Source organism: Cucurbita pepo, chromosome 1 (assembly GCF_057944985.1).
Source record: "Cucurbita pepo subsp. pepo isolate OVF chromosome 1, ASM5794498v1, whole genome shotgun sequence".
Lineage (NCBI taxonomy): Eukaryota > Viridiplantae > Streptophyta > Magnoliopsida > Cucurbitales > Cucurbitaceae > Cucurbita > Cucurbita pepo.
In genome coordinates, this window is record NC_141798.1 from 79,806 (window position 1) to 97,237 (window position 17,432).

At 36.0% G+C, this 17,432-nt stretch overlaps 3 protein-coding genes across 8 annotated transcripts; 1 reads left to right on the forward strand and 2 right to left on the reverse strand.

Moving 5' to 3' along the window:
• Nucleotides 1-19: 19 nt before the first annotated feature.
• Nucleotides 20-3,567, reverse strand: LOC111781341 (helicase SEN1-like). Its single transcript, XM_023661882.2, has 6 exons — nucleotides 3,126-3,567; nucleotides 2,445-2,987; nucleotides 1,260-2,282; nucleotides 828-1,158; nucleotides 416-671; nucleotides 20-348 (listed from the first exon to the last, which is right to left on the reverse strand). The coding sequence occupies exons 1-6, from the start codon at nucleotides 3,333-3,335 to the stop codon at nucleotides 111-113; spliced, it is 2,601 nt and encodes an 866-aa protein (XP_023517650.1). The 5' UTR covers nucleotides 3,336-3,567; the 3' UTR covers nucleotides 20-110.
• Nucleotides 3,568-3,665: 98 nt separating this feature from the next.
• On the reverse strand, nucleotides 3,666-5,895 carry LOC111781351 (zinc finger protein 7). Of its 6 annotated transcripts, none has more exons than XM_087126238.1 (4): nucleotides 5,684-5,895; nucleotides 5,136-5,203; nucleotides 4,852-5,047; nucleotides 3,666-4,650 (listed from the first exon to the last, which is right to left on the reverse strand). In XM_087126238.1, the coding sequence occupies exon 4, from the start codon at nucleotides 4,553-4,555 to the stop codon at nucleotides 3,818-3,820; it is 738 nt and encodes a 245-aa protein (XP_086982364.1). In that variant the 5' UTR covers nucleotides 4,556-4,650; nucleotides 4,852-5,047; nucleotides 5,136-5,203; nucleotides 5,684-5,895; the 3' UTR covers nucleotides 3,666-3,817. The 6 variants fall into 6 exon arrangements, with proteins under 6 accessions (XP_086982364.1, XP_086982362.1, XP_023517695.1 ...); XM_087126236.1 differs by having other exon boundaries at nucleotides 4,852-5,056; XM_023661927.2 differs by lacking the exon at nucleotides 5,136-5,203.
• Nucleotides 5,896-10,297: 4,402 nt separating this feature from the next.
• Nucleotides 10,298-17,315, forward strand: WOL (CHASE domain containing histidine kinase protein). Its single transcript, XM_023692435.2, has 11 exons — nucleotides 10,298-11,548; nucleotides 11,697-11,930; nucleotides 12,065-12,234; nucleotides 13,279-13,497; nucleotides 13,585-13,771; nucleotides 13,851-13,902; nucleotides 14,156-14,385; nucleotides 14,659-14,757; nucleotides 14,972-15,681; nucleotides 15,933-16,433; nucleotides 16,641-17,315. The coding sequence occupies exons 1-11, from the start codon at nucleotides 11,186-11,188 to the stop codon at nucleotides 16,900-16,902; spliced, it is 3,027 nt and encodes a 1,008-aa protein (XP_023548203.1). The 5' UTR covers nucleotides 10,298-11,185; the 3' UTR covers nucleotides 16,903-17,315.
• Nucleotides 17,316-17,432: the final 117 nt, after the last annotated feature.

Consider the following 17,432-nt stretch of genomic DNA (forward strand, 5'->3'; position numbering starts at 1 on the left):
ATTAATATTGGAAAATGACTTATAAGCCAAACCCCAGAACTAAACGAGGCGTGCTAATTTAAAGTTCATAAACATATCACACTAATAACAATTGAAGTGTGTAAGAGCAATCAAACCCCATCTGATTTCTTCTTGTGATCACTGTTGTAAATATTGTCAAGGTTGAGAATCTCTTGGTTGATATCAGACATTTGCCAAGTCTTCATCGTTTTCATTGCATCTCCCAACTCTTTGTCCTCTTCAACGTTAAACAAGCATTTGCGAGACTTGGCGTCCTTAATAACTTCTCGCCATTCTGAATTACTTTTTCCTAAGGTTGTTGCATCTCCCACGATCCAAAGACAATGCCTGGACAAAAAATTTATGAGTTGCTTGAGTTGAAAATATTGTAAATGAAATAAGAAGAAGATCATACCTAGCTCTTGTGAGAGCAACATTGGTTCTTTGTGAGCTTGAGAGGAATCCAATGTTGTTTCCACGGTTGGATCTAACTGTAGATATTATAATCACATCCTCTTCGCCACCTTGGAATCCATCAACAGACTTCACTTTTATTGTAAAACCTTCCTTCTTCTCATATTTTCTTCCAAGTTTGTGTTGGATTGATGAAACTTGTGCAGCGTAAGGAGATATCACCCCAATGCTAATATCCTTCTTCTTGTTGGACCATGCTATATTTGAATGACGACCATTTATATTTTAAAATTCTCGCTCGAATATATATATTTTAGTCTCCATTGTTTTGTTTTAAAACATAAGTGTAGGTGACAAGATATTTAGTGAGCAAGACAAAACATTGAAAATGTTAAAATATAAACTGGCAATACCTTTGTAAAGCATTTGTATTATTTGGGCCACAACAACTACCTCAAACATGTTCTTCTTGCTTTGTCCATCATCATTGCTCTCCTCTTGTCCACCAGAAACATTGATGAAAGAATATGGACCGAACAGAGGACTAGGAAGGTAATATTCTTCATACAGCTGCTTATTCATAACAATGGAAGCATCCAGAATTTGATTGCCATAGAATTTGGAATTTGGGAAGTGGCTCACAGACGGATGCATCCTATATTGTGTGTTCAATAGGTGCTTGAAGTGTCCTAAGACACTAAGCCTCTCAAAAAGGCTTGTACCAAATCCAGCTGCCTCAGAAACCTAATACAAAAAGGATTGGGTTTGATCAAAATTAAAGCCAATCAACAATTGTGTTTCATGTTAGAGCAAAGAAGGAAGAAGATAAGATAACCATAAATTACCTTGCTGCTTACTGTTGCTGGTAATTGGAACTCATCGCCAATAAGAATAGCATGCCTTATATCAGGAAGTTGCAAAGGTATGAGTGATTCACATTCCTTCAATTGAGCAGCTTCATCAACAACTAACAAGTTGAGTGAATTCTTTTTCACATTCTTCAACTTGAAAGAGTTTGAAGCTGTGCTAAATATCAAAGAAGCTTGCTGAAAACAAAACTTCTCGATCGAGTTTCTGCTTACTTTACTTGGAACTTCAACCTGATCAAGCGACATCAAAAGAGTCTGCAAAACCAAAACACATTGACCCCTCAAACCAATCAAAGTTCCTCTCACTTTATCATCATCTTCACTCAGAAGGGTCCCAATATCACCAATCAACTCAACAAGAATCTCCATTTTTTTCAAATTATGCTCCATAATGACTTCTTGAGGGACGTGAGTGGTTAAAATGTGAACACATTCTAAAAGTGATGAAGCAATGGATTTGAACATTCTCTTCAATCTTGGAAATTTGCATCCTTGAAGAATCTCTATCATGGATGTTATTTGAAACTTCCAGCCATTTGCTCCTAAACACTTGATAAGTTTTTCAACTCTATGCTCTACATAAATCTCTTCCAGCTGAGAATCAACTTTAAGTCTATCTTTGTTCCCAAATAAAAGCAATTGTCCCAAAGGGCAAAAGATGTGGTCTTTACGAAAAGACTCGTCTTTTAGCAACTTCACAACTTGTGAGGCAAGATTTGTAATGGCAACATTTGTGGGCGAACAAGCAAGAGTCCTAATTTGGTGCTTCATTGTTAAGATTCTCCAAAGTAATATACTGGTAGTTTTGGTTTTGCCTGTTCCGGGTGGGCCCCATATAAGGTCTATTGAAGGCTTGTGTTGGCAGAGAGTATTTTGGATACAAGTTTCTATTGCAACCTTTTGGGATTCATTCAATGAAGAAGGGTGTGGTGTAGGGTAATCTTGCGTGGGATCTTCTTGATCATTTTGAGTGCATTCTGTGCAGCTTTGATGGTTTCCCTGACATATTACAAAACAATCCACTTCAAAAACTTCACACAATAAGAGCTAGGTTTATAAATATTATAATGGAGACTAACTTTGTACCATTTCAAAAGTAATACTAAATTCAAAATCGTTATCAAGCAAAATCTTAGCATCAAATATATATAGAAAACATACCAGCCACGTTGTGCCCAAAACACGCCCAATGATGCCCCCACCAGCAGAACATTGTAACGCCTTCCATATTCTCAAGTTGGTTGTCACATTCATCAGAAAAACAATGAAAAGTGTTGTTGATTTGAGGATGTCACCGTGAGCTGTGATGTTTTTAGAAACATGAAGGTTGAGATGAGTAGGGATACTATTGTCGGTGATTTGTCCCAACCAAGCAAATGCCCAGTTGAATTCTGAGCGTTCCAAATAATCACTATCGGTAGTTTGAGGATCAGAGTCCAAGATTATAAAAATATCGCCTGGAAGTGCTTTGTACGGCTGCTGCCCCTTCCCATCAGTGCTTCTCCAAGGGCTAACATTCACATTGAACAAGATTTTGCCTCTTTTTGCGTTTGACTCTTCAATGGAAACCACTTGAGCAGAAGGTGCTTTGTGAATTGCCTTCAAACTTGAGCACAACTCTGCCCTTGTTTCTTCTAACAAAGGGAACAAGTATGAGCCTCTGTAGTGTTCCTCTGATTCAAATGATTTTGGAATATTCCCCACCTGAACATTTTCGTAGAATTGGGCATTAGTTATTTAATCTCATTAAAATATCCACTAATATGGAAACGTTGGAAGAAATGTGAATTGTGACGAGTGAAGATGCATAGGAGAGGAAGGCAAGAATGTAAGAAGACATACCTTGAGTTTATACAAGTTTTGATTGAACACATTTGTCAACTCCCAAGAAAACAAAACATCAATGAGACCATTGGAGTCCTTGGCACTACTTGCTTTGTGGCTTCTACAACTTTCTCCTCCTTCCATTTTGTAGAGAGAGAAAAGTGGTTTATAGGAATGAAACGAGAGAGAGATGGAGAGGTTTGTGAGAATGAAGATATGAGAAGCCATATCACAAATTTATACAAGTTGTGAATCTTTGTGTTGGAGAAGAGTGAAATGGAATTGTAGAGGAAAACCCTCTGCCAAGGAAGCACGGGAAGACCCTCAATTGACTTGGAACTATCACAAATTCCTTCTCTTTCCACGCTTTTCCATTTGGAATATGTTGGGACAAGGACATCGGATTCTTCCCTCTAATTCAGTTCATTTCTACAACAATTTTCTACTTCTTTCCTCTCTCTCTCTCTCTCTCTCTCTCTCTTCAAAATATATATATACACCTCATCCTTCCAAAAAGGTTAAGGTTAATCATATATGAATCAACTAACACCACATCCATCCAAATAAGAGTGTTCCTTAAGATGTCAAGTTATGGTAGACGGAGAAGAATTACATACATGACTCAATGAAAAGCTTGCACCGCACATCACTCTACATAATTACCAATATGGGGAAAATATTTAGAATCAAGGCAACAAAACCAAAAAAGCTTAGAGTCTTAAAGTAAGATCAGGCGAACAACTCATTTTCGGCGGTGCCATGCTCGTACCAGATTTTGGACTTGGAACTTGAGATACTTCCCCAGGCATAGAACCAGTAGATCTCTCGTTTACTCGTCGGAAACTCCCAGGCCAAAATGGAGCAACATCCTCATCTTCCATAAAAAATGGCATTCCAATGTACCCTTCATCAAACGTGACTCCATTTCTAGCAATAAATGGCCGTTGTGCAGGTAAGATTTTATGGTGCACTGCAGCATGAGCTTGGATCCCGAGCGACCGATATGCAGAACCATGAAGTGGAAGTGAAGCCAAGCTAGTATATCTATTAGAGAACATACCCATCCGCATCGCTCGCTTTGCCATTGTCCTCTCCCTTTTATGAGCATTCTGGTGGCCACCCAAGGCCTGAGAGCTAAAGAATTTACGTCGACAGTAATTGCAAGAGAACATCCTGGGGTTTGTTGAGCCAGAAACATGGCCAACTGCTTCACTACTAGTCTCACCACTACCATTTGCGTCGACATCATTTGGGTTGAAATGAAGTGTCAGGTCAACAGAAACCAAACCTTGATTGGTATTACCTTTTATCGAGTTGGTGAGGCAGGATGTACTACTACTGTCCTTCGAGGGATTAGAGGTTGCTTCAGGTACAGCCATGTCAGAAGCAACTTGGGTGCTCACTTCTGAATCTTCTTCCCATTCCAAATTCAACTTTGGTGATTGCATATTGGAAATAGGATTTAGAATTAGACGGTTGATTATTTGGTTGACAATAAGAAACGCCAAATAAGTCGATGTTGGCTGTCACTCATGTAAATAACCTGCATAAACAATGAAAGCTTAATCTAATGCAACTTATGAGAATTCCTTAAAAAAATTCCTTTAAACTTTTTTAAAAAGTCGAAGAAACTTCATATTGTTAGAAACTTCATACTGTTAGTATATAAGCGTCAATACCGCATTGCAAAAATACTCATCAACTTTCAAGAGTAGTTAAAAAGGAAGTTTAAAGAAGGTCTTACCATTAGTCATAAGTGGCAAAACAGTGCATCTGTTCACGAACAGTGCTTATGCAAGGGCTTGTATTATCCCAGGCAGTGCATCTGTTAGTCCGAGATCTCTTGAATTATCCCAAACAAGTTCTTATCGATACTCCTTTTTATACATGAGAAGATCTTCTCAAGTGGAGTTAAATAGCGGCCTCTTGAATTAATTAGCCTACAAAACCTAATACACCATTACTTAACCTAAACATTATTCTAGTATTCTAGTATAGCATTAGTTTCCAATCATTTCAAATACTTACTCAACCTTCTACAATGATTGGCATTAAGGAACTCACCATCTTCAATTTTCAACCTAATCTTATTGTGTCTAATACAGAGAAATGAGATAATTTATTAAAATCTATACTACAAGCTAAACTCATCAAAAAATAAATAAATAAATAACCAATTCCAAATAATTTAAGTCAACAGTTACTCCAGAAAATAACCAAAAAAGAAAAGGTAAAACGGAGAAGAAGAAGCAAACGAGTCTCCATCGCCGTTGTTTCCCCCTTCATAGCTTGCTCCCAAGTTCAAAACAGAGGGAAAATTCAGAAATATCCATTTCTAAGGAGAATTATTGGTAAATTTGGAAGACCCTCTTAAGAACAGAAGAAGAAAAGGAAACAAAAGGGTCCTGATTCCAAATTCAAGAGATGAAAACCCCCAGAAACCACAAATTCAAGTACAGAGAAGGACAGAAAATCCCAAAAAGAAAAAGAACAGAAAACAGACACCCAGATGAAAGGTTCGCAAGAAACTGAAATCCCATGAAGCAAAAATGGAGAAAAGAGAAGTAGGTTCTTACCATTTGTGGGCACAAAAATGGGATGTAGGGGTAGATGAAGTTGTAGAGGATTGAGAGTGAGTTTGTGGAGTAGAGTGGTGATGTAGTACTAGGAAAAGGAAACAGAGACGCACAGACAAGGTGATGGATGTAGTGCTACGAAAAGGAAATAGAGAAGCACAGACAAGGGGACATATGGTGACACCCAATTTGTTTCAACTTTCAACTCATGGTGGTGGGGAAAAGGGCTCGCAGATTAAACCAAAGGATAAATTATTGATGTTAGGTCTAAATATGGTGATAACTAAAGTTCTTACCTTTTCCAACTTCTGTTTAATGGGTAACTTTTAGCTAGTTAGACTTTAAATTTGCACCTCTTTCTAAAATCACTACCATTGTTTTCTCCTATCAATTTTAGAATAACATCTTTTAAATTCAATGGATTTGTAGAAGAAAAAAAGATTGAATTACTCTTTCCTTTCGCAGGATGACGTTAAATTGAGATGAACTATAGCAACCTCAACATTTAATTTTAACCAAAAAAAATATTTGGGTGATCTTCAAAAAATTCAATTACTCGTTTTAATTGAATTGTTACAAATAACTTCAAAATCACTCTATTACTCTAATGACTAGATTTTAATAATCTTAAATTTTTATGGTAATGTTAGATAAATTTTTATGGGAAATAATTACAAAACACAACTCCTCAATCAATTCCATATGAATTTTGTAGAGGCTTGAGAGTGAGGTGAGGGTGTTGTAGTAGTAGGAAAGGAAAGGGAAATAGAGAACCCAATTTGAATTTGTTGATGCCATTGTGGTGGGGAAAGGGGGGATGTGAGGCAATCATGAATGTGGAATTCTGATTGCCAATTCAATACAATGTGCAAACATTCATGAATGGGCTTCACCTTCACCCCACCCAACACAGTTTTAAAACAATAACAAACTCTTGTGCCCATATTTCCCCATTGGGCCCAAATATCAATTTGGTCCTCATCTTTCATTTTAGGAAATCGGAATCAAATCAAAGGGAAACATAAAATGGAAAAAAACTAAATGGGTAAACTATGTAAAGTTCAAGGTAATTATGGATTTTACCCATCTTTTTTTTTTATATGAATGGAAGAGAGCAATCAATTTTGTGAGACGTACAAGGAATAAAGTGATGATTTAAGTTTAGAATTATTTTTCCATTATTTTAAAGGTTTAAATGAAAGGAAAATGCAAAAATGTAGCCCCTTTGAAAATTATAACAACTCATGATTTCATCCAACCATTATTTCTCCATTATTTAAAAAGCTTTAAAATACACTTTTTCTATAAAAGCAGGAACATCATAATCCAATAGGAGGTAGCATTGGTACCCAGGGTTGGTTTGAATTCTCCCTCGAAGAAAAAGGAAGAAGAAGAAGAAGAGTGTATAAATAGAAGACGTGGATACATTCGGGAAGGTAATTAATGAGGAGTTGAATGGTTGTGGTGGGTAAAGTGAATGGGTAAGTGTAATTTGGTGTGAACAATTTATGGGGTGGGGTACACAAATTAAATTGGAGTAAAAGAAATGATTGAGACATTGAAACATTGAAACCTAAAACTAATGTGAAAATGTGAAAATGAAACCTACAGCCCTGTTACATAGCCATAACCCACAAAATAATTACAAATTTTAATATACCAACTACCCATTCACTTTACACTTTTCATGTTCCTAAATATTAATGCGAGTGCCACAAAAACGGTTCATCCTTTATTTACCCCTTCATTCTCATGCTTTGTTGTTTTAATGGGATCTCAAAGTAAAAAAGAAATGGCATGAAAGCAATTGAATTTGGTTTTATTATGATTTCACAAGAAAACAGTATGGTTTTTGGATTTCCCAAATTTTTCTTTACTTCCAATTGGGTGAATGTTTCGTTGTTTATAGGGACACTTGCCTTATACTTACTGCTCTCTCTCTCTCTCTCCCTCTCTGTTTCGTTGTTTATAGGGACACTTGCCTTATATTTATTGCTCTCTCTCTCTCTCCCTCTCTCTCTCTCTCGTCAAATTATTAAATATTTCTTCTTTTTTTTTTATTATTTATTCACCTACAATTACTCTATCTTTAAACCTATAAAATTGACTCCAGTCTTTAATTTTTGTAACAATTTTCACATCACTTATCAAATGTCCAATCATATTATACAAAAATCCTCTCAAAATATCCCCAAAATATCTGAATCTAACAAATATAAACTTATTTAAAAATAGTTAGATGCTTTTTTTTTTAATAAATTATATATATACTCATAGAGGGAGACATTCACATTTTAATTCACATCACATAACTCAAATTGTTAAAAAATTATTATTTCATCAATAAGTTAAAATTTTGAATTGAACTAAAACACTTATATCGGTTTAGAAAACTACTTATTGCTATAGTGTGATTTATCCAATGTCGGATAGTGTAATTTAATATATTAATGAAACAATAATTTAATAAATGAAGATTTTACAAAAATAAATTAAAAATATTGAGATTGAGAAGAGAAAATAGGAGGGGGAAAAAGAGAGAAAGAAGGTGGGATTGGAAATAAAAGGGGGAGGCGAATAAGAATCCGGGGCTTGTCGCCGAGTCATCATCACATAGATTTCTGATAGCGATTTCCAGTCCCTCTCTTCCAACCAATTCGATTCCCTTTCTCTTTCCAATTTTTATTTATTTATTATTATTATTATTTTCTTTTTTTCTAACCAATTCATAAAATATTTGTTTATAACCCTAAATTTGCCATTATTCTCATACACCATCACAAATATATATATATATATTTTTTTTTTATTAATATATCTTCTCTTTCTTCCTATGTTTATGATATGATATAGAGAGGGATAGCAAGAATAATATAGTTTTAGGAAATAATGAATACATTCAAATCTAATTTATTTGATAATGATATTTTTATAATAAGTATTTGGGTGTAGTCTTAATATTTAAGAATGGTACCTAATCATTTATATTAATTTTTTTATGGGCGTCTACCAATCTGCGTACATATATATTTGGGAGAGATTTAATGACATGAAATTAATAATAAAAACTACGTAGTTTGTGGTAATTTAATAAGTTCAATAATTCAAACAAATTAAGAAAGGGGTTGATTTTTTTTTTTTTTTTAAGACCTCTAATTACTTAAAATTATTGTGAGAAGTATTACTTTTTCAAATAGATTATTGAAAGTAATACCTTTGGACAGTGGATACTTTAATTAATAGATGGAAAGTTCTGTTAACTAAAACTAAAATAGAATTATTCCTTCGTTGAAGTAACTGAATATTATGAAACTTTTTTTTTTCTATACAATTACTTAATTTAAACTTCTAATTTCAAATAAAATAATTTTTTTTCTAAAAATGAATATTATCTAAAAAGTTTTAACGTGTCACCAAAAATATAATTACTCAAATATACCTTAATCCTCTTATATCTAGAATTGGAATCACTCTCATTCAGATGTAATATTAATTTCTATATGTACTCGAATTACAATAAGAATAATTATTTTAGAAGAAAAAAATTGAGAGTTTTTTCTACTCAATCTAAAGTTTGAAACCCATGTTTTGTTTTTCAAGTCAACTAAAATTACATAATAATAATAAGAACAATAATAAAAAGGGGAAAACATAACATCGTGATTAAATCATTTTTAGAATTAAAAATCATGTCAAAATGCACTTCTCACCCAACATTTTGTAGCTATCGAAAAACAACTTTATTAAAAGTTCTTATACTTAAAAAATGGGCGAATTCATTTAATGATCTAATCGATGAGAAAATTTCAGTCACGTCATTTCATAAAAAATAAAAATAAAAAAAGTTGAATTTTTTTTTATTAATTAATTAACTATCTTAAATTTCAATAAGATTGAGAACTGCAAAATATTAGTAAAGGCTAAGTTACTATTTGAACTTTTTTATAAAGGAAATCGGCAATATGCGAATTTTCTTGTTTGGAATAACAACATCAATATATGGAGTCGGACAATTTAAATATTAACTTTCAGATGAAAAATATAAGATTAATTAGGCTAAATTAATAATAAAATAATAAACTTAAAAAAAAAAAAACTAAAAAATATATTTTTGGATGGAAATTATTAACCATTTTTTAGAGGGGTTTGAAAAATACCATTGAATTTTTCAAGTTCCATTAATATGTTTTAAAAACTTAAAAAAAAAAAATCATGAATTTTCAAAATTAAAAAAATTTAGATATAATTTATGAGGTGTCAATAGACAATGATAAATTTTTTTTTGAACATTTTTATGTAAGGTTAAAAATGGTTAAAAATAAATTAGTTTTGATTTCCATCCCAAATGAAAGATGAAGACATTTTTTAGATTTAAAAAAAATATATTAATAATTTAAAAAAAAATATAGAGTTTAGGAATATTTTTATTAATATTACTGATTTTAATTTTTTTTGAGGTGAGTAAAAACACCGGAAGCTCTAAATTTTAGATGGAAAGGGTATTTATTATGTTGAGCAGTTGAGTTTAAAATTAATGATGAAGCTAGAGAGAAAAAGAGGAGAGAGAGAATACAAAATAAGTGCGAGGGAGACAACAGCGTATCTTTGAAAATCCTAAAAAATCCCAAATTTTGGATATTTGTTTTTGCTTCAAAAAGCAAAGGGGAAAGGGAGGGAGGAGAGAGCATAAGATCCCATTTTTGCTCTTCTTCTTCTTCTTCTTCTTCTTCTTCTTCCGAATCCTCTCAATTTTGCTCTGTCAAACAACCCATCCCTCCCCTTTTTGTCCCCTCATTTTCATGTTCCTCTGTTTCTGAACTCCCAATCCTCTGCTGAGCTGTTTGCGTTTTATATATAATATTTTGTCCCCTTTTCCCTTTGCCCTTCCAACTCTCTTTGAATTTTATTATTTTATGCTGCCAACACACTGAAACGTGCTCCTCCTTGTCAGATTGCCGCTTCCTCAACTAAGCTTCACGTTCCAGGGAGCACATGATTGCAGTTTTGTATTCTTACAATTTCTTTTTTACTTCTTCTTTCTTATTCCTCTTTCCCCATTCCATCTTCTTCTTCTGCTCAAAACCTAGACCCATTGTTTTGCTGTGACATGTAAATTTTAAGAGTTGGGAAACTCGTTCAAATAAAGAGGGAATACTTTGAAGTTTGGGCTTTTCCCCTTCTTTTTTGTTCCCATCTTTTGAGAGTCTTGCTTCTTCTGGGAATTGGGAATTGGGAATTGGGAATTGGGAACTGGGAACTGGGAACTGGGAACTTCTTTTGTTTTCTTCTCTTCTTCAATTATGCCTCTCTATGCACTCCTCCTTCCTATTTTCGTAATGGGGTCTCCGTGAGATCGAGGGAAGTCTTGGAGGGAGAAGAAATTTGGGGGTTTCTTGAGTAATTGTCAGTTTGTTTACACAAAAAGCGAGCTTATAATTGTGTCTTTCTGTGGGACTTTAGTATGAGGTTGCTGAGAGTGGGGGAGACAAAGGAGGAAGAGGAATGGTAGAAAAGACAAGTGCTGAGATGAGTATGAAGATGCAGCAGGGCCACCACTCAGTGGCTGTGAGGTATAATGAGCAAATTGGAAGCAAAAAAGGGGTCACCTTCATTCAAGCCAACAGGGCTTGGCTTCCCAAGTTCTTGTTGCTTTGGGTTCTGTTGGTGGCATTCATTAGTATGCTGATCTACAAGGGAATGGAGGCTGACAACAAGGTTAGAAGAAGGGAAGTCTTGGGGAGCATGTGTGACCAGAGGGCAAGGATGCTTCAGGATCAATTCAGTGTCAGTGTCAACCACGTCCATGCTTTGGCTATTCTCATTTCCACTTTCCACTACTTCAAGAACATATCAGCAATCGATCAGGTATTCAGGTTTCGGTTTCTGTCTTTGATTTAAATCAGTTGGGTTTATTTATGTGTGAGAGAGTATTCATATTTTCTTGTTTTCGTCTAGAAATTACTTTGGTGTCTTGATTCTCAGTTTCTAGGGGTGTTTGATTGTTTGAATGCAGGAAACTTTTGCTGAGTACACAGCCAGAACTGCTTTCGAGCGGCCTTTGCTCAGTGGTGTGGCATTTGCGCAAAGAGTGGTGCACTCGGAGCGAGAGAAATTCGAGATGCAACATGGTTGGACTATAAAAACGATGGAAAGGGAAGCATCGCCTATAAGGGATGAGTATGCGCCAGTCATATTTTCCCAGGAAACTGTTTCCTACATTGAATCTCTTGATATGATGTCTGGAGAGGTAGTTTGAATTATAATCATAGTCATAGTTAGTTAAGGGAGTGTTTTTTTTTTTTTTTTTTTTTTTTTTTTTTTTTGTGTTGACTTCGGTACCTCCTCCAAATATAATTTGTCCTATGATGCCTTTCATTGCAGGAGGACCGTGAAAACATTTTGAGATCAAGAGAAACAGGTAAAGCTGTTTTAACGAGCCCTTTCAGACTACTGGGTTCTCACCATCTTGGAGTTGTGCTGACGATCCCTGTTTATAAAACCAAGCTTCCGGCAAATCCAACTATGGATGAGCGAACTCGAGCAACAGCAGGGTAAGTTTCGCAAGTGGTTTTTCCTTTTCCTTTTCCTTTTCCTTTTCCTGTGTGTGTGGGTGAGGGGGGGACAAAAGCCAACTTCCATTTGAAGGGGTGGGAACTAGCTTTCATTGAGTAAAAGATGCCTCAATAAAGAGTTTCAAGAGGAGGCTAGGAAAAAAGGATTCGCAAAAATGAGAAATTGTGAAGACCCAAATAATGCACTGAAGGAAAGAAATGTATTCGTATTCCCAATGATACGAATTTAAGTAATGAAGAACAAAGAAAAAAAGAGCTATCTGATCAGATGATAAAAAAACAATTGGCTCTACATACTTGTGAGCTTGAAAGTTGGTGTTGATTGCATATAGTAGGCTGTTGAATAAGCACCATGTGAAAAGCAATGAGGGGTCAAATGTTGAAATCCTCCACCCCAAATGTGGTGGAGGAATAGGGCATGTGTCCAACATGCTATCCCTTGGGGTAGTTAGTATAATTTTAGATCTGCCCTCACAGTCAAAATATTTCCTTTCTGCTTATGCGCTGTCGCAGTCAACTATCCAATTCCGTTGGGCACCCGCCAACCCATATTACATGCCAATAACAAAATTTCTAGAATATCACTTCCTCGTGCCCTGGTACTATGTATGTTCTATACAATTCTTACAGTCCCTCTAATGCCTAGTCCTGTAGAAATGTAAGGTTGGAGTTTCATTCATAGGCCGAAAGATAATGGTTACAACTGAGGAGGTCCTCTATATCTCCGGTTGCTACTATTTACTTACACTGATTAGAGTTAGTTACATGGGTCTCGACCCCTTCATTCTTCTAACCACTAATTCCCTTTCTAACCCCTTACCGTAGATACTCTAGCTCGGTGAATCAAATTACTTTTCCATTAGTTTGCATGAATGTATTTGGCTGTGAAATCTTTATTCTTGAAGCATGTTATTGTAATCTAGTATTTTGGTAGAATGAGAAGGATCATCTCTCACGCTTTCCCCTTCAAAATATTATGGTTTGTTATGCTTCTTGATGGCTTCATAATTTTTGGTAAAGCAGTTACCTTGGTGGAGCATTTGATGTGGAATCACTTGTCGAAAATTTGCTTGGGCAACTTGCTGGAAATCAGGCTATTTTGGTGCATGTATACGATATCACGAACTATTCTGATCCCCTAGTAATGTATGGTCATCAATATGAAGATGGAGACATGTCTCTTTTGCACGAAAGCAAATTAGATTTTGGAGATCCATTTAGGAAGCATGAGATGATATGCAGGTAACTGCAAGGTCAAATCTTTTAAGTTGTAGCTGGAATATATCTGTGCATTTTTCCCAATGGTCTTACGGATGGAGTTTTGAGCAGATATCATCAGAAAGCACCAACATTATGGACGGCACTTACTACTGCATTCTTATTCTTTGTGATTGGATTGTTAGTGGGATATATATTATACGGTGCAGCAACTCATATCGTTAAAGTCGAGGACGATTTCCATGAAATGCAAGAATTGAAAGTTCTAGCTGAAGCTGCTGATGTTGCAAAATCTCAGGTATTTCTTGAAGCCTTTGCCTTTCATTCCCCAACTTCTTGCTACACTTTTCATACCTAACGTTCTCATCTTGTGCCAGTTTCTTGCCACCGTCTCTCATGAAATCAGGACACCCATGAATGGCATCCTTGGTGAGTATTTGTCTCTCTTGGAATTATTTTGGAAGGGTATTAGCTATTAGATGTGTATAGGCAATGACTTTGTTAGGAATGACATTGGGGTGGTTTGAATATTATTAGATATTAGCTAAAGAGTTTGTTAGTAGGAGTAGATTATAAATAGAGAGAGTGGGAGGGGATAAAGGGTGTATATCTTTTTGCATATTCTTCGTTACCAATATATTTATTGGATTCCCGCCAATTTACTCTTTACTTTCAATTATAGGAATGCTTGCTCTACTTCTAGATACGGAATTGAGTTCAACTCAAAGGGATTACGCTCAAACTGCCAAGGCCTGTGGAAAAGCACTGATAGCGCTAATAAATGAAGTGCTTGACCGGGCGAAAATTGAAGCAGGGAAGTTGGAGCTTGAGGCGGTTCCTTTTGACCTTAGATTGATACTAGATGATGTTCTGTCTTTGTTTTCTGAAAAGTCACGGCACAAGGGAGTAGAGGTAAGATCCTGCTAATTATGAGCAAGTTATTTTGCTGTAAATATTTTCTAGCATAGCACTAGATAGAACACGCTGGACTAACGAAGCTTTCTCCTTGACATTATAAATAAAATCGGCATCCATCTTTATGGACGAGGAAGAAGACGATTATTATTGTTTTTGTTTTCTTCTTGAAATCTGATATCCTTTGATTAATCTTGCTCTCTTGTCTGCTTTTTCTCATGGTGGCTTTTGTGCGGTTCGGGATGGCCGGCTCTCGTTGTGGACATGAAGTTGGCAGTGTTTGTTTCTGACAGAGTTCCTGAAATCGTTATGGGGGATCCTGGAAGGTTCAGACAAGTAATCACAAATCTTGTGGGCAACTCTGTAAAAGTAAGATTTTCTTTCTGTTCTCCCACGAGTCACCCTCATGGACTCTCAAATGTATGTTTTTGACCAAATCTTGTTGTCATTCTACTTTTCAACTATAATTATTAGGACTTCATGGTTTTTGACCAAATGTATGTTTTTCGAAATTTGACCTTTATGATTAGTTTAAAGTCTCTCTTAATATGACTGATGTTTCATTACTTGGGGCATTTGACAGTTCACAGAACAAGGACATATATTTGTCAAAGTCCAATTAGCCGAACAATCAATGGCTTCTACGAATATCAAATCTGAAACTCATGTGAACGGAAACTTAGATGATGGTGCATCCTACAATAAGCATCAGTTTCAAACCTTAAGTGGATGTGAGGCCGCTGATAACCAAAACAGTTGGGATACTTTCAAGCATCTCATTGCAAATGACGAACGGCCAAACACTTCAAGCAATTTTACGGTTACGAATGAAAGTTCTGATATTGTTACTGTTATGATATCGGTGGAAGATACAGGAATCGGGATTCCCTTATGTGCCCAAGGTCGAGTCTTTACGCCCTTCATGCAAGCAGATAGCTCAACCTCTAGAAACTATGGTGGAACTGGTATTGGCTTAAGCATCAGTAAGTGTCTGGTAGAACTAATGGGCGGTCAGATAACCTTTGTAAGCCGTCCCGAGGTTGGAAGCACCTTCTCATTCACTGCTGTGTTTGGAAAATGTGAGAAGAAAGCGACAGTCGACATTAAAAAGCCTAATTTGGAGGAACTCCCTTCTGCATTTAGAGGACTGAAATCTGTCGTAATTGATGGGAAACCAGTTAGAGCTGCTGTGACCAAATACCATTTGAAGAGACTTGGCATCCTGGTGGAAGTTGCCAGTAGTGTCAAGATGGCTGCAGCTTTATGGGGAAAAAATGGCTCTGTTAGATCAAGGTAAGCACCGTTAACCTCAATTCGTCAATACATTAGAAACGAGTTGCATAATTTTGTACAAGAATATTGTTATCATGTTTAATTGCAGTAAGTTCAGTAATTTTCTTAAAGAACACACATATGGGGTTGATAAAAAAAGCTTCAGTTCTTCATTAATATATTTCATAACTAAGATTATGCACAATTAAGATCCTCTTGTAGATATATTATGGTGCGGTTTTGTGACACGAATTGTTTGTTGTGTATTGCAGTAATATCTTTCAGCCGGACGTAATTTTTCTTGAGAAAGATATCTTTTTTTCAAGTGAGGAACGTGGTTCTTCTAATCTACTTCATCAACTAGACTGGAAGCAGAATGGTCATGCCTTTAAGTTGCCGAAATTAATCCTTCTCGCGACCAGCATAAGCACGGATGAATTTGATAAAGCGAAGGAAGCAGGTTTTTCAGACACCTTGGTCATGAAACCACTAAGAGCAAGCATGATAGGTGCATGTCTTCAACAGGTGCTTGGCTCGGGAAAGAAACGGCAGCTTGGAAAGGGCACGGCAAATGGGTCCAACTTTCTTAGAGGTAAGAAAATATTGGTCGTTGATGACAATATGGTGAACCGAAGAGTCGCTGCAGGTGCCTTGAAGAAATTTGGTGCCGATGTAGAGTGTGCTGAGAGTGGAAAAGCTGCTCTGACATTGCTTCAACTTCCACACAGTTTTGACGCTTGCTTTATGGATATTCAGATGCCAGAAATGGATGGGTATGTTCAGCAGTTTTTCTCTATTGCCAATAATTTCCCCCGAACTGTTATCACTGTCAAGATCAAAACATATTAAATAGCAACAATGAGTTTTAGGTGATGAGATAGTGAATAGCACGGACAGGAGGTCATGAGAATTTGTTCCCTTTCCTTTTGTTATGCATTTAATTTGAATGTATTAATGGAATGCGTCTTCTTCAACTGCAGATTCGAAGTGACCCGAAGAATCAGGCTGATGGAGAGCAAGGCAAAGGAAGCAGTGGTTAGAGAATCTGGTGGGAAAGAAAATGCAAGGAAAGATGAGTGGCATGTTCCAATATTAGCCATGACCGCGGACGTTATTCACGCAACGTGCGACAAGTGCCAGGCAAGTGGGATGGATGGATACGTATCAAAACCATTCGAGGAAGAGAATCTGTACCAGGCAGTTTCCAAGTGTTTCGATTTAAAGGCCATCACGGATTCTTGAGTCATGGATTTTGAGGTGGATGAAAGTGTGAAGTCAGTGGAAGGACATTTGTTCTGGGTTGGTTAGTACATTTTAGAGCAGATGCTCACAAGGCTTGATTTCAAGGAATCTTGATCAATGGAAGGGGCCATCATTTTTGACCAAAATGTTGTACTTCTGGGCATTTCTACATTACTGTCAGACCCTGCTGCTGCTGCTGCTGCATCTTCCTTGTATGTGCTGTGCTGTGCTGTTGGCACCTTTTAGTTGTGGCTTTTGTGCTGGGGGCTGTAAAGGGTGTACATTCATTATGATTATTATATGCTTGCCTTGTCAAAAAGAAGGTCTTGTAGCTGATTTTGTATAATTCTGTTGAACAGGATATGATGAGTGAAGAATTTGAATGCATGGAGGATGCACGAATGATCTTGTAATTTTGATTTTTTTATTTTATTTTTTAAATTCAATTAAATTTTGAATTGAGGAAAAGTAATACACATATTTTAGTAAATGAACACCTCTGAAATTTCTTAATTGAAGAATGGAAAAAG

What these genes read in the sequence shown, in the direction of transcription:
- LOC111781341 (XM_023661882.2), bottom strand. Translation starts at nt 3,335, where the DNA reads ATGGCTTCTCATATCTTCATTCTCACAAACCTCTCCATCTCTCTCTCG. An exon ending in AAAACTTGTATAAACTCAAG is followed by an intron (nt 2,988 to 3,125) that starts GTATGTCTTCTT and finishes GAAAATGTTCAG; the next exon opens with GTGGGGAATATTCCAAAATC. An exon ending in TTTTGGGCACAACGTGGCTG is followed by an intron (nt 2,283 to 2,444) that starts GTATGTTTTCTA and finishes GTAATATGTCAG; the next exon opens with GGAAACCATCAAAGCTGCAC.
- WOL (XM_023692435.2), top strand. Translation starts at nt 11,186, where the DNA reads ATGGTAGAAAAGACAAGTGCTGAGATGAGTATGAAGATGCAGCAGGGC. An exon ending in CACGGCACAAGGGAGTAGAG is followed by an intron (nt 14,386 to 14,658) that starts GTAAGATCCTGC and finishes GTGGACATGAAG; the next exon opens with TTGGCAGTGTTTGTTTCTGA. An exon ending in CAGATGCCAGAAATGGATGG is followed by an intron (nt 16,434 to 16,640) that starts GTATGTTCAGCA and finishes CTTCAACTGCAG; the next exon opens with ATTCGAAGTGACCCGAAGAA.
- LOC111781351 (XM_023661944.2), bottom strand. Translation starts at nt 4,555, where the DNA reads ATGCAATCACCAAAGTTGAATTTGGAATGGGAAGAAGATTCAGAAGTG.